The sequence below is a fragment of the Ahaetulla prasina genome, chromosome 6 (genome assembly GCF_028640845.1).
Source record: "Ahaetulla prasina isolate Xishuangbanna chromosome 6, ASM2864084v1, whole genome shotgun sequence".
In the NCBI taxonomy this organism is placed as follows: Eukaryota; Metazoa; Chordata; class Lepidosauria; order Squamata; family Colubridae; genus Ahaetulla; species Ahaetulla prasina.
In genome coordinates this window covers 22262013-22278779 of record NC_080544.1, presented here as the reverse complement: position 1 = coordinate 22278779, position 16767 = coordinate 22262013, and the positions used below count along the sequence as shown (strand labels likewise).

The following is a 16767-nucleotide window of genomic DNA, read 5'->3' as shown; positions in this document are numbered from 1 at the left end:
ATCTCAGTTTCATAGTTCATAATTCCAAATAAAATGCATATGGGTACATGCTTATGTAGATCTAAATCATGTCATCCTTTTTTTCTTTCTATTTTTCCTTGCAGGTGGGAACCAGGATGGAAAATTCAGTGTTGGCTTTAGAGATGGTGTAGTTAGAACGGTTGTCAGCTTGGACAGGGAAACCATGCCCTTCTACAGCCTTATCCTAGAAGCCATTGGTAAGCAGGTCTATTCTTCATCCTTCTCTTAAGAGCTCATATTACAGTTTTTGGAGTAAGGAATTTGTCTAACGGACCTAATTTGCAAATTGGTAGTATAGTTTTCCCACCTAAAGTTTTCAGAAAGAGAAAATTGGCTTTTACTGATCTTCAGGCTATCCTGGATGAGCCATGAATTTTTATCTATTGTTCTGGAAAGGAACCTCTTTGTAGGCTTCTACTTTAAAAAAAAAATATTATACATTTTCCTTTATTATACATCACATTTCCAGTTTTTGCAATGACCGTGTATTGGCTGTATCAAGTCCTTTTTAAGTATAGTATTATATACCCTAAGTGTAACCGTTATTCTCGTAGTCATACAATATAATCTCTTTTAAATACATAATGTTGTACGTCATAGTTGTAACCATTATTTTCATAGTTGTACCATAACACTCTATACATTTATCATTCTATATGTTTTAATCTATAATCATGTACAGTCCAATAGTACTATTGCTTACGGTATATATTCATATATATATCTATATAACTGTATCTATTTCTATTTTGTTGATCTTCTTTCATTATTAAGTTACTAATCTCTGTACCTGTTATCTAACCATTTGTACAATAAGTCCCATGTTAAGTAATACTCTGATTCCTCTTTATCTTTAAGTTCCATCGTTAACCTGTCCAATTTGGCACATTCTGATATTTTCTTTATTAACTTTTTGTCTATAGGTATACTTTTGTTTTTTCCAATTTTGTGCATATGTGATTCTATCTACTGTTATTACATGTAATATTAAGTATGTGATTCTTACTGTATTTCCCAGGTAATATACCTAATAAGAATAGTTCTGGTTTTAGATTTATTTGTTGTGCTGTCATCTCTTCTAACCACCTTTTATCTTTGATGAATATTTTTTTGCCATTGGACAGGTCCTTTGTGGATTTCTGCAAGGTGTAGTTTCTGTTTTATGAACTTTGTATTCTTCAGCATATTGTGGGCTGAAATATAAATGAACTCTTTCCACATACTAAGTCTGAATGTAGATTAGTGGGGGGGATGACATCATAGGAATTAAGCCTTATTTTAATATCTGAGATAGGATAGGTAGGTGATATATGATAACACATATTTATGAAATATTTTATACCATTCAGAATGCAATAATTTTTGCAGGGGAAAATTCATTCAACGATGTTCATTCTTGAGCACCACATTGTTATACAACAAACACGTGGCAAGGACATTCAGTGGCTTATAAAGTGTACTGCACAAAATGTAAAACATCTTCCATCAAGGAAGATATAAAAATGTAACCAGAATCGTGAAATAGAGATCTTGCATTCCAAAAATCAGAAGCAGTTGAAAAAAAAAAAAAAAGGCTGACAAGTTGCCAGAAACCATGTCTTGATGACACAAACATTAGTTTATAAGAACTCAAAGAAGCGGTTACTAAATTGTACAATATCAAACCTGGTCTAATGATGCCCCTTAGTTTAAGAGGAATTAGAAGTAAATGAACAACAGTACTTCAAGTATAATCTAATACAAGTTAAACAAAAGCTGTTTGTTAGATACCAGCTTCATCCTGTGTTATCTTTGTTCTCTTTCCCTGGTATTATTGTTGCTCATTGACATTCCAACCAGACTTAAAGCTTTCCTGAAGTTCACAGGCCAGTGTTTTTCTCAACCTTGGCACCAGAGGTGGGTTTCAGCAGGTTCTGACCAGTTCTGGAGAACCGGTAGCGTAAATTTTGAGTAGTTCGGAGAACCGGTAGTAAAAATTCTGACTGGCCCCGCCCCCATCTATTCTCTGCCTCCCAGCTGATTGGGAGGAAATGGGGATTTTTGTAGTATCCTTCCTCTGGAGTGGGGTGAGAATGGAGATTTTACAGTATCCTTCCCCTGGAGTCGGGAGGGAATGGAGATTTTACAGTATCCTTCTCCTGCCATGCCCACCAAGCCACGTCCACCAAGCCACACCCACACCCACAGTAGAAAATTTTGAAACCCACCACTGCTTGGTAACTGCTAAGATGTGATGTTGGAGTCCTCACATCATAAACATTGAGTCCAATCCCAAGTAAGTACCTTCTTACTTAGAAAAGTTCATTGCTAGGACTCTGACAACTCTGAGAAAGTAATGGCACAGTCATTATTTTAAATGAAGATGGTAGACAGAAAGGTATGAAGCATTGCACCCTTATTTGCTTTAGAATTTCCCATGATTGATCATTACGCAGTCGGTGGAATGGGCAGAGATTTTCTTCCGAACGTTAGGAGATGACCCAGACTCTGTTTTTGTTCTCACAGATAATGGCCCAACGGGAAAAAGAAGGACCGGCACTGCAACTGTTCATATCACCGTGCTGGATGTTAATGACAACCGTCCCATCTTTCTCCAGAGCAGTTATGAAGCTACTGTGCCAGAAGACGTTCCCGATTACAGCAGCATTGTACAGGTATGCAGCTAAATAAGATTCAATAAGATTCGGTGCATAAAGAGAGGGAGGGTAGCAGGGGCGAAATCCAGCAGGTTCTGACAGGTTCTGGAGAACCGGTAGCGGAAATTTTGAGTAGTTCGGAGAACCGGCAAATGCCACCTCTGGCTGGACCCAGAGTGGGGTGGGAATGGGGATTTTGCAATATCCTTCCCCCAGGAGTAGGGAGGGAATGGGGATTTTGCAGTATCCTTCCCCCAGGAGTAGGGAGGGAATGGGGATTTTGCAGTATCCTTCCCCCAGGAGTAGGGAGGGAATGGGGATTTTGCAGTATCCTTCCCCCAGGAGTAGGGAGGGAATGGGGATTTTGCAGTATCCTTCCCCCAGGAGTAGGGAGGGAATGGGGATTTTGCAGTATCCTTCCCCCAGGAGTAGGGAGGGAATGGGGATTTTGCAGTATCCTTCCCCCAGGAGTAGGGAGGGAATGGGGATTTTGCAGTATCCTTCCTCCAGGAGTAGGGAGGGAATGGGGATTTTGCAGTATCCTTCCCCCAGGAGTAGGGAGGGAATGGGGATTTTGCAGTATCCTTCCCCCAGGAGTAGGGAGGGAATGGGGATTTTGCAGTATCCTTCCCCCAGGAGTAGGGAGGGAATGGGGATTTTGCAGTATCCTTCCCCCAGGAGTAGGGAGGAATGGGATTTTGCAGTATCCTTCCCCAGGAGTAGGGAGGAATGGGATTTTGCAGTATCCTTCCCCAGGAGTAGGGAGGAATGGGGATTTTGCAGTATCCTTCCCCCAGGAGTAGGGAGGGAATGGGGATTTTGCAGTATCCTTCCCCCAGGAGTAGGCAGGGAATGGGCATTTTGCAGTATCCTTCCCCCAGGAGTAGGGAGGGAATGGGGATTTTGCAGTATCCTTCCCCCAGGAGTAGGGAGGGAATGGGGATTTTGCAGTATCCTTCCCCCAGGAGTAGGGAGGGAATGGGGATTTTGCAGTATCCTTCCCCCAGGAGTAGGGAGGGAATGGGGATTTTGCAGTATCCTTCCCCCAGGAGTAGGGAGGGAATGGGGATTTTGCAATATCCTTCCCCCAGGAGTAGGGAGGGAATGGGGATTTTGCAGTATCCTCCCCCTGGAGTGGGATGAGAATGGAGATTTTGCAGTATCCTTCCCCTGCCCCACCCACCAAGCCACGCCCACCAAGCCACACCTCACTCACTAAGCCACGCCCACAGAACTGGTAGTAAAAAAAATTAGGATTTTACCAGTGGAGGGGGAGGGAGGACAAATGGGAAGCAACAGCTTCGTCTCACCACAGTCGAGGCTGTTAGCTATAATCATATCAAAAAAAGCTCAAAGCAGCTAGATGGTATTAACGTTACCCAAGGCCCCCGTGTCAGATATGTGCCGTTGCATGAACTCCATTGCAATTAGCAATCACTCATTTCCTCTAGCACTGGAAGCTCTTAAGAGTAGGTAATGATTTAGAGGCATTAGCAGCCAGGAGATCTAGAATTAACTTTAATAATGCCAGAAAGAAAGGTCCAGTCCAATAGCTGGGACCCAGGCACCGCAACTAACAGCATTACAGTATTAGAAGCCCTAAGTTGCAGGAACATAGAGCACATTAATTATTTTCTATTCTACTCAGAAATTAAATACATCCCTGAACTAATTCATGGGCTGCCTTGAATCAAGCAGTGTTTGAGAGCTAGGTTTTGAATGTAAGTCAAGTTCTCCTAAACCAGGGGCCTCCAAACTTGGCAACTTTAAGACTTGTGGACTTCAGCTCCCAGAATTCCTCAGCCAGCTTTGCTGTGGACTTCAACTTCTTAAAAGTTGCCAAGTTTGGAGACCCCTGTCCTAAACAGATCTGCTTTCAGGAAGATATTATCTGTCTGGATTTATGTCTGACTATGCATACAAAGCAGCTTTAAAGTGGGGGGGGGGAACTGGGGGGGGAAAGAGTTCACATCTAATTTTTTTCCCCCTTTCTGTTTCTCTCTTTGAAACGAACCTTTAACAGAATGAATGCTTACATTCACAGAGTTTCTGGGGTGTTTTCAGTTTCTCTTCAAATCAAACACTTCTCCTGAAAGAGGTAGTGCTTTGAGTTAGCCTGTTTTTCTTCAATTCTCTTTTCTAATCGGAGGAAGAAATAATAAAATTGTATCATTTCTATGTTCCTGTCACATAGAATTTTTTTTTTTTTGACAGCAGGGATTGAAGCCTGGAATATATGGGATAATATAACTGAAAGCTGGAATAAACATTGCATCAAAACATTGAACCATGTCTGGTGCTAAAACTGCTACAGAACACATAGTAGCTTGTGTATGATGGATTTTTTTTCAGTGGTGGGATTTAAATAATTTAACAACCGGTTCTCTGCCCTAATGACCAGCTGGGTAGGCGTGGCTCAGTGGTCATGTGACTGTGTGGGCATGGCCAACTCAATGTCACTCACATCGATGGGCACTTCGCCTTAGCTGTTACAATGTAATAAGGATTAACCAGAGAGGCAGTTTCTGTAAGCAGGGCAATAAAGATTAGGCTAGAAAGAACATCAGAATGTTTCCTTCCTGCCTTCCTTGCAGGATTAGCCCTGTAAAGTGGAAAAAAACAAAATAAGATTTCTTACAACAACCGGTTCTCCGAACTGCTTAGAAAGTTAACAACCGGTTCTCCCAGATAGGTGCGAACTGGCTGAATCCCACCACTGGGTTTTTTTAATATAAAAAGAATATTTAAGATACCACATTGCTAATTTTCAGGAACTACAAGGTGCTTTTTTTCCATCCCCAAATAAAACTTGAAAGATGGCTTTTTCAGAATATTGATCAATCTCTTTTGTTTTCAAAATTAAAATTGTCAACATCTCAAAATATTATCTGGTTTTAAGAATGACATCAGTGCTTCAAAACTGGTTTTGCGTACATGGTGCCATCTCAGTGTATGACAGTTTCTGATGGAGAATCATATAGTTGGAAACTAAATTGAACCAAGTAGCCAAATCTTCTGAAAAATTATAAGAAGATTGATTGATTGATTGATCAAAATTTATTTGCCATCCATCTCGCAGTTCAGGCAACACTCAATGGATACACTTCCAAAAGAGAGAAAGAGTGTCTATAGGCGATCTCCCATGAAATTCTCTGTAATAAATTGGAAATATTGCTTTTCTAGCAAAAATGAAAGTCAAAAGCATTAACGTGAACACAAAAACATTCTCACAAGTCAAATGCAAGAAACGGACAATTCAATAACCTTTTTAGTTCAAAATCAGTTTTACAGCTGAGCCAGGGGAGGCCTTTGGATTAAGCTTGTATTTTGCCATCTATGTCATGAATTCTTTTAAGTGGCTGGCAATATAAACTATTAATATTCTGGACTTGGCATTCTTCTTTGGTTCATGTGAGGACTTGCCATTTATTAATGTATATATTTCTATATATAAGCATTATATAGGCTTATAGCACATACTATTAATACAATAAAGAGGCCCAAAGATCGCTTTTAGGTCAGATTTAAAGTCAATTCTTACAGGTCTGCCTTTATGATAGCAATAGCACTTAGATACCACCCCACAGTGTTTTACAGCACTCTGGGTGGTTTACAATATCAGCATATTGCCTCCAACAATTGGGTTCACATTTTACTGACCTCAGAAGGGTGGAAGGTCTGATCAAACTCCAGGCAGTGGGCAGAGTTAGCCTGCAATGCTTGCATTTTAACCACTGCGCCACCACAACGTAAGAACTGCCTTTAAATTTCAGCTCGAAGTGGTCTTTGGGCCTCTTTAGTGTAGTATTATTATCAACTCTGGCAAATTTAAGATGTGTGGCTAGCGAATTCTGGGAGTTGAAGTCCACATATCACAAAGTTTCCAAGCTTGAGAAAGTACAATATAGTATGCGCTAGATATGAATAGCCATCTTTGCAGAGTTAATGCTGTTTAGTTCCAAGCTACATTGCAGGGAGCAATTTGTGATGGATCTTATCCATAATTTTCCCTCCATAGTTGTCTTGGGAGCAGCGATGAAGACAACTCATCTTGTACTGATTCTCCCATTCATTTCAAATCATCACCACACCATGCATGCATATGTGTGTGCGCGCAAGCGCCAGTGGTGGGTTTCAACATTTTTTACTACCAGTTCTGTGAGTGTGGCTTGGTGGGCGTGGCATGGCTTGGTGGGCGTGGCTTGGTGGGCATGGCAGTGGAAGGATACTGTAAAATCTCCATTCCCACCCCACTCCAGAGGAAGGATACTACAAAAATCCCCATTTCCTCCCGATCAGCTGGGACTTGGGAGGCAGAGAATAGATGGGGGCTGGGCCAGTCAGAATTTTTACTACCAGTTCTGCTACCGGTTCTCTTGTGGCTCAACAGGCTAATGCAGTCTGTTATTAAGACAGCTGCCTGCAATTACATACAATTACTGCAGGTTCGAGTCCCACAAGGCCCAAGGTTGACTCAGCCTTCCATCCTTTATAAGGTAGGTAAAATGAGGACCCAGATTGTTGGGGGGGCAATACAAGTTGACTTTGTATATAATATACAAATGGATGAGACTATTGCCTTACACAATGTATGCCGCCCTGAGTCTTTGGAGAAGGGCGGGATATAAATTCAAATAGGAAAAAAAAAAGAACTGGTCAGAACCCGCTGAAACCCACCTCTGGCATGCAGCCCCCAACAACAATCAAATTAATTTGGTCATAGACCAGCATAGAATACAAATAAGCATACATACATCCATTTCAATAATTTCAGCACTTCTTCACTGAATTTGAAAATCCCGTCACTACCACCACTCCCATTATCGTATCCTTTTAAGAAAATATTTCTCTTCAAGGCCCAGTCCTAGAAGGTTGTTATTCAGAACACCAATTGAAGACGTGAAAAGCATTCTGGGAAATGACTAAACAGTTTACATCTACCCAACATTGTTATTAATTGATCCAGTTGTAGCATCATATTACGAATGCGTACAATATGTACAATAATTATATCTCAGCTTAAAAACATGAGAACCCCTCCTCTGTCTAAATGCATTTGCAAATGTATTTGTGAAACTCTTTGCTGCTTATTTGTTTAAGCAATTTCCTCCAATGGGCACTAGAGTACTTTATTATTACAGAAGGATTTATGAAATGGTGTTTTATATTGGTGGCATTGCGTTATTATATTGCACACAGAGAAGATGGGAGCACAATCAAATCATTTTGGCACACACCTGTTTAGAAAAAAGCCAGTTGATAAGAGGGTTTCAGGGTGTCAAATCAGTGGTGGATTTCAATTTTTTTTACTACTGGTTCTGTGGGTATGGCTTAGTGGGCGTGGCATGGCTAGCGGGCATGGCAGGGGAAGGATACTGTAAAATCTCCATTCCCACCCCACTCCAGGGGAAGGATATTTCAAAATCCCCATTTTCTCCTGATCAGCTGGGACTCAGGAGGCAGAGAATAGATGGGGGTGGGGCCAGTCAGAGGTGGTATTTATCGGCTCTCTGAACTACTCAAAATTTCCGCTATCGGTTCTCCAGAACTGGTCAGAACTTGCTAAAATATATCTCTGTGTTAAATGATTATGTAATTATACTGGAAGGACTTAAGTTTCTCTCTCTCTCTCTCTCTCTCTCTCACACACACACACACACACACACACAGAGAGAGAGAGAGAGAGAGAGAGAATCATGCAGTATAGAGCGAAAATAAGAGAAATCTTAACATTTGCAGTTTTCCCTTTCATTGCTGATTCCACAACTTCTTTTGATTTGAAAAAATGATCTTATGACTGAATGGGGAACTCTTTGTAGTCCAGATGTGTACACAACTGATCTTCTGGATGCATGTTAGTCATAAGTGGGACTAAGGAAAAAGCTAACTAGGACCTCATAACCTTAATGATTGGTGCTCAGGTCAATATAAATTCAAAATATGACTCTGTGGATGAATCCTTTACTGATTCAGCTGTAATGATGTGCTGCCTCATCACAATGAAACTGTAATACATACATACAAACACACACACAAAAATTACAAGTCTTCAAAAGCAGGTTCTAAAGAGAAATTGTTAGGTTCTGCACAGTGGTGGGTTTCAAATTTTTTTACTACTGGTTCTGTGGGCATGGTTTGGTGGGCATGGCATGGCTTGGTGGGTGTGGCAGGGGAAGGATACTGTAAAATCTCCATTCCCTCCCCACTCCAGGGGAAGGTTACTGCAAAAATCCCCATTTCCTCCCGATCAACTGGGACTTGGGAGGCAGAGAATAAATGGGGGCGGGGCCAGACAGAATTTTTACTACCGGTTCTCCAAACTACTCAAAATTTCCGCTACGGGTCTGGATGGGGAGAAACAGACTCAAGCTCAATCCCTCCAAGACGGAGTGGCTGTGGATGCCGGCACCCCGGTACAGTCAGCTGCAACCGCAGCTGACTGTTGGGGGCAAGTCATTGGCCCAACAGAAAGGGTGCGTAACTTGGGCATTCTCCTGGATGGACGGCTGAAGACCATTTGGCGGCCGTCTCCAGGAGAGCTTTTTACCAGGTCCGCCTGGTTCGCCAGTTGCGCCCCTTCCTTGACCGGGATGCCTTATGCACGGTCACTCACGCTCTTGTAACTTCTTGTCTGGATTATTGCAATGCTCTCTACATGGGGCTACCCCTGAAGTGTACTCGGAGGCTTCAGTTAGTTCAGAATCAGCTGCGCGGGTGATTGAGGGAGCCACACGTTGCTCCCGTGTAACACCGCTCCTGCACTGGCTACCTGTTGTCTTTCGGGTGCGCTTCAAGGTGTTGGTTACCACCTTTAAAGCGCTCCATGGCTTAGGGCCTGGATACTTACGGGACCGCCTGCTGTTACCTTATGCCTCCCACTGACCCGTACGCTCACACAGAGAGGGTCTTCTCAGGGTGCCGTCCGCCAAGCAATGTCGGCTGGCGGCCCCCAGGGAAAGGGCCTTCTCTGTTGGAGCATCTACCCTCCGGAACGAACTTCCCCCTGATTTGCGTCAATTGCCTGACCTTCGGACCTTTCGCCGTGAATTGAAAACGCACTTGTTTATCCAAGCGGGACTGGCTTAATTTTTTTAAACTTTTTGAATTTTAATAATTTTAATTGGGGTATTTTTATGAATTTTATGGGTCAAATTTGACGGTTTTAAATTTTTGGCCATTTATAGAATATGTTATTTTAATTTTGTTTTAATTTTGTATATTGTACTGTTTTTTAATCTGGCTGTACACCGCCCTGAATCCTTCGGGAGAAGGGCGGTATAAAAATCTAAATAATAAATAAATAAATAAAATACCGGTACTCCAAAACTGGTCAGAACTTGCTGGAACCCACCCACTCCCCGGTTCTGCAGCTTTTGTAACCTTATCACTTTCCTTTCAGTAAGATTATATTGAATTTGTCAGTAGCCTGATACTAATACAATCTCTTTTATCCTCAACCCCAAAATGTATGTCCTCAACCCCAAAACCTATGAACATTTTTGCATGTATGCATGTATTCACAGACTCATTCAGTCAATCAATCAATCAATTTGTACAGCCACCCATCTCAGATAAGTGACTCCGGTGGCAAACTGTCATAAAATGAGTTAAAACCAAGTACAAACATAATACTAAAAGTAAATGTATATAAAAGCTAAGAAAATCATAATTGTAGATGTTAATGTAATAAACACCTACAGTACATCTAATAATAATAATACACATAAAGACATTTCAGGTAACGCTCAGTAAGGCTTTCACTTTAGTAGCCCTCCTTGAAAAACGAAAGGGGTGAATTTTAGGTGGGGCAGGGATAATAATTTGACCCTAACTACAACTGCAAATTTCATTAGCTGAGCTCTAAGATCAGAATAAGGTTCAATTAATAATAAAGTACCACATGATTGCAGATTACTCTGTTCTAACCGATTACATGTGCTGATGTGGCTTAGATGTTTAGGAAGCTCTAATAAACACAATGCACCAAAAGGGAGATTTTACTTGGTTGGGAGACTTACAGGAAATCCAAGAGCAAGAATGATAGGTAGGAAAGGAAGGAGGGAGGAGAGAACGAAGCTATTGGAAGAGGCAATAAAAAAAAACCTACTGTTGAAGAGTTGCCAGTTCAGCTCTTGCCAAGAAAACTCCATGGATGTTTCCATGCACTTAACTTGGCTGTGATCATGCTCATCTTGTTTGAATGTTTAATGCTGGGCTACCAGAACTGAGCTGCAAAAATCTGGATAACTACGGTATTCTATGACAGCAGAGGGATTCAGAAAATTGAAGCCCTTTGCCCCCTGGTAATGGGATTTGGAAGGAAAGTTGGCAGCAGATGGAATTATCCATACTTTTCCCTCAGCTGTTTCCCTTTAAGGTCCCTGCCCTTACCATTTTTGGAGAGCAAGACCTTTAAAAAGGGATGGGGAGAGAATGAAAAAGAAATCAAAAGAATCGGAGCAAGGAAACAGCCATACCTGATGGGGAGGCAGCCATGAGTCTTGGCACATCAGAGGCAGCTACAGAACATCCCCAGCTACCGTGAAGAATGTACTCACAAGCTTCTTGGGGTTGCTTATCCCAACACACAAGCCCCAGAAAATAATTAGCGAACACTGGCAAATGTAGCAAGTAGGACTAAATTATGGTGACCGCCCCCCCCCCAACTGCAGTGACATCATTATACAACCCATCATTTATATGTCTGTATTGTGATGCAGCTGTGGGATGAGCCTTTCATAGTGACCTCACTACATATGCTCAGCTGCATGAAAATTTATACCCCGGGTGTCCAACCTTGGGAATTTTAAGACCTGTGAACTCCAACTCCCAAAATTCTGGTGAATACCAGCGGAGGTATGTGAAGTTGTGCCGATTTCTCCTTACTTCTATCCTTGTCAGATGATGATTTCCCAAATGGTTGTAGGTTAACCGACATTACAAACGGTTTGTGAAAGCCTATCGAGAAGGAACATTTTTTCCCACAGGAGATTCATTCACATTGCAGTAGATTCCATGATATTACAGTCCGGGTTAATAGGCCCTTTTCTTGGCCAAGTTTCACGTCCGCGGGAAACAGGCTGGGTGCGCTTTACACTGCATATGGATTGTCTTAAGGAACCCAGACGTTTCCAGAGCTTAAGCTGTGGTTCAGTCGCATCTTCAGAATGGTAAGGCATGCACTCGTGTGCCCTGTGGAAAGATGGATCAAGTGCTGCTGGTTTGCATAAACTGACAAAAAGGAGACCGATGGTCAGGAGGAGGAAAATACAGATGAGGGTAATGAAGATAGGCAAGGAATCCAGGTTCTGCTCGGTTGGCTCTGAGCTCAAGAGAGCCAGCTCAGTGGTTGCATTGAGTAATTCAGGGACACCTGTACTTGGCAGGGTTTCATTTGCTGAATCCTTTGCGTTCATCCTTCTCTCCTGCAAGACAACAGGGTTAAAGATCAGGCACCACTAACAATTGTATGCATTGACATTTATGCAAAACTTAATGGGGATGACAAAAGACCGTGCAAGCCCGTTTTCTTCCCTCTCAGTTCTAAATAGTTGAAATTACAGGCAGCCCTAGAATTGTGGCACAATTGGGACCAGAACTTTTATCGCTATGCTACATAGTCATTTTTTTTCTTGCTTTTATTTCTTTATCAGCAAACACAAATTTGGTTCTCTCTCTCTCTCTCTCTCTCTCTCTCTCTCTCTCTATATATATATATATATATATATAGATATATATAGATATATATAGATATAGATATATAGATATAGATATAGGTCTTTGGTTGTTCGGGTTTTCTCCCGTGTAAAATTGGAAGTGTCTTGGCGACGTTTCGATGAAGTCTCATTCGTCATCTTCAGGCATCGGTGTGGGTTTGAGTTTGCTTTCTGCATGGATGTGTGGTAGTGACATGCTGTGTGGCACTCGTGAGTGTGGGTCTTGCGTCATTCTTCATGTTAGGGAACCGTCCAGCCATTTGGAAACTCGCCCTTATCGACAAACGCTTACCTAACATGAAGCATTGCGCTCAAAAGCCCAATTGGGCTTATTATCAGGGATGCCTTATTTTCGGGAAAACAGGGTACATATACATATACATATCCCAGAAGGGTATGGCTAGCTGATGAGAGCTAAATAGCTTGAAATAGATCTATACTAGTCTCCCTTTATTTCTTTGTCAATAAATATAAATTTAACACAAAATAGTTTGTTGTGAAAGCGACTGCCTGTGAGGGCTTCTGGATTGGGGCTGAAAGGCGAAAGGGAAGCAGTATGCTCCCTCCCATATTTGGGTAGACCAGGTTGCTTCGATAGGAAAAAAAAAAAACCACATATATATAAATGATCCTGCGCTTCAATGGTTAGATGGCCTAGACATTGATGTTTATACATAGCACTTTTTAACATTTATATTTTATTGGGTTCTAGTAATTCAGATGAAATGTCAATATATATTGCTAATCCATGTATGATGTGCCATATGTTAAATAAATAATAAACCACTTCTCAAGCCACAGAATAGCATCAGAGCATCTACAGACCTCATAGGTATATGATGCAAAGCATCATCTTCATAGGGCTACAGCATTAGAGACCATCCATTTAAAGTCTGCAAGCTAAGCCTTTATGTCAGGGGTCTCCAAACTTGGCAACTTCAAGACTTGTGGACTCCGATTCCCAGAATTGCTCAGACAGCCATGCTGAGGAGGGAATTCTGGGAGTTGAAATCCACAAGTCTTAAAGTTGCCAAGTTTGGAGTCCCCTGCTTTATGTTATCACTATATAGCAACTTCTGTATAGTTAGTTAACGAACATACGATACAGCATATACTCATGGCAAGGAGAATCCAATGTCATCCTTGGAGAACCACCGGTATATCTATTTGTCTATCCATTTACATATTCTGTCAAGCCAATTGTAATTACAATATAATTACTCTAAGTTCGCACAATGGGGATGTAATGGGAAAAACAATAAAGAATAGTTGGCTTGGCTCACTGCATTCCATCTTCAAGAACTTGTGGACTTTGTAGCCAGGTCTTATTATATTATTTAGTTAATTTCAGAAATGGAGCAGATTTTTAATTGTTGGGGTAGGAGGGAAGTAGACATGCTGTGAGGTTATGGATTCAGATTATAGAAGAGACTTCATCCAAGATCACATTTAATTTGACTAAGATTTGGGATAAGGGAAGGTACAAGCCAACCTGGGGGAAATAGTGGGAGAAAATGGGTGTTTTGATGCTCTGCTAATAAAACCTTATTGAAACCTCACAAAACTTCTGGGGTTAGGTTTTGAGAGTTGTGTAGTAAAGGCATATGATGAAATCAGATAAGCTTACAGACTTGTTTTAGTTTTTTCTTACACCAACATTAATATTCATTCTTCCCTCTACATTCACATAATAGCTTGTTTTGTGTACCCAGATACAAAAAACAGTGCCAGCTGCCTTAGCCAGATTTTTTTCCTCCCCATAAAGACAAAATATTGAAACACAAAGGGCTTGCAAATTAGTGATTCAAGAAGCTGCGTGCTTTTGTTTTTGTTTTTTAAAGTCACAATATTGCACCTTTTTTTTATGATAATGTACTTTTAATGGCCAGGGTCTCTGGCAGACCTGTCCAAAGTTCTTCAACAGCTGCATCCAAAATAAAAAAATAGAAAGAATGATCATTCAATTCCAGCCTTAGCATGGTTTGGATAGATTAAATGCTATTACTTATGGCACATGACACCATACACTCCACAAACATCTGAAGCTAACAAGACCTAATCACCATCTGGATTTCTTCTATATTGTGGAAAATCTCTATTCACCACAAACCCAAACACTGTGATTGCTTGGCTTGGAGATACTCTGCACAGTTGACTAGTTTTGGCATTCTAGCATTTTATTTACTTACCGCATATAACTCTAAATCCTTGGCATCAATGTTGGTTGTCAACCAAACCTATAGCAATCCATTTCCTAGTTCATGAACAAAAATGGAAGAAAAAGTTGTTGTTGTTGATGATGATGATGGTGATGATGATGATGGGTTTAGATGAAAACAACCCTAGGTGGAAGGTAGATGGGCTTTCAGATATAGTAACACAGTGATGTATTAAAGTTGTAAAAAGCAGAGATTGGATGTTAGATAAATTGGTTGCTTGTTTGGCAGCTAATTTTTTTCTACATGAATTTCATCCCTATGCTTGTCGTCAGATGCACAATTCTCCACAACATGAAATTGACCATTTGCAGCTGTTTAGTTCCAACTTCAGTGTTAAGTGTGCTTTTATGAACTGTTCCCTTTTCTCTCTCTCTCTCTCTCTCTCTCTCTAATATAAATGCTAAATTCCCGCAGTCATGTTAGGGGTTTTTTTTGGGTTCACCTACTTTAAGGGCAATATTTTTTCTTTAGCAAGTTTACAGGGTTTAAATGTTTTACAAATAAAAAAATAAAATGCTATTATAAGAGTGAAATATAAATGTCATTTATAGTTCAACCAGGTTCTAAATTTAATCTTTAAAAGACTGGAATAATTAACACGAACTAAATAATCAGTTCCAGAGCAATTCTAAATAAAACAGAGAGATATTATGACAAAAATAGCAACTGAACGGAGCAACATACAGTATATATGGAAAGGTCAGAAGAAAACAGATTTAACAACCAAAAGGGCAATGCACCAGAACAAACCAGAATTAACGTGGAATAACTATGCAAATCTAAACAAACTTCAGGGCAACAGATACTTCATTATTTCCAGAACAGAAGTCTCTGATTACATGAGCCCATCTTATATCTTCCAGGCTGAATCAATCTTAATTGCAGTTGTTTTTTTATTACATAAATATTGTAATTTTTACTTTTCTTTTTACATTTACCAAACATTTAACATTGAAAGAAAATAATCTTTGATCCTACTTTCCAGAATACCCTAAAATTTAGATAGCCAACAAGTATGAACAAGTATAGAGTCTCCCACTTCAGCAGGGGGTTGGACTAGAGGACCTCCAAGGTACCTTCCAACATTGTTCTGTAAGTCTGTAAGATTCCATGAGATTATTCTAAGTATTTCAATCCTCTCCCACTTTCCCCCTCCATCTTTTCTCCTTTTACTTAGTTATCAATTGTAAATAGCCATTAGTATATCTCAATGGGAACACCTTTGTTTTTACTTAACAGTGACTCTTGATTCCTTCTAACATAGCAACAATTTTCATATATATCTGGGTTTGTGGTAATCACTCAATGCAGTCAAAGTAGTGGCTTTCAAGGTTAAAATCTTTGCGGCCATGAGTGGTCCAGAAATGTGAAAAATGCTTAAGTAAATAAATATAGTTTCAAATGTAGACTGAAAATGTTCTTTCAATACATCTGTGGATGCAAGTAGAACAAAAAAATCCAGTTTCTGCTTGAGTTCTTTAAATCCTTTTGCAAATTAAAAGAAATGGGATGCTTTGCATATGGCTAATTCTCCTGAACCCAGACTAATCCCTTTCATTTGTCAAGTTTCAGCTAGTTACTATAAAATGTAAGAAATAATAGTTTTCTATAGATCCCCAACATCAAGTGCTAAAGAGCAAAACAGAAATGTCCATCTTCTTAAAAAAAAAACATACTGTAAAATCTATGGTATATGTTTGATTTTTTTTCTGGATAAGGTTTCATGTCACTCAGTTGAAATGTTTGTAAGCAATTTAGCTAAAATGTCCCTCATGACAAAACTATTATATAATGCACTTTGAGGTTTGCAGTGATTCTTGCAAGATATTTTGAGTCTCTAGTAGACAGACAGACAGACAGACAGACAGACAGACAGACAGAATTGTAGTTCTCTCCAAAAGTGTCAATCAGGTTGTATCAAAATACTGAAAGCAGCAATTTATGTGCATATATTGAATAAGTAATCCGATAGCGATGATGTTCTGTATTACTCTCTAGAGACAAATCAGATGATAATATACAGGAAATACAGTTGCTGCATAAATTATGAACTCCCCAAAACTCAGGATATTGGCAAATAATGTGGACCAAAACAAAAAAAAGTCTTACAGATACTGTAAAGTCACATCCCAAAGGGATGAATGCAAATATTTTAGTCAACGTTTCCCAGTACTT

At 40.3% G+C, this 16767-nt stretch overlaps 1 protein-coding gene across 1 annotated transcript in view; it reads left to right on the top strand.

The window, feature by feature from the left end:
- The window catches only part of CDH23 (cadherin related 23), a 719962-nt gene that overhangs the window by 534305 nt on the left and 168890 nt on the right, over nt 1-16767 (top strand). Inside the window, exons 26-27 of the mRNA XM_058188066.1 lie at nt 105-218; nt 2527-2675. Coding sequence (XP_058044049.1) covers nt 105-218; nt 2527-2675 — 263 coding nt within the window. The remainder of the gene's footprint in view (nt 1-104; nt 219-2526; nt 2676-16767) is intronic.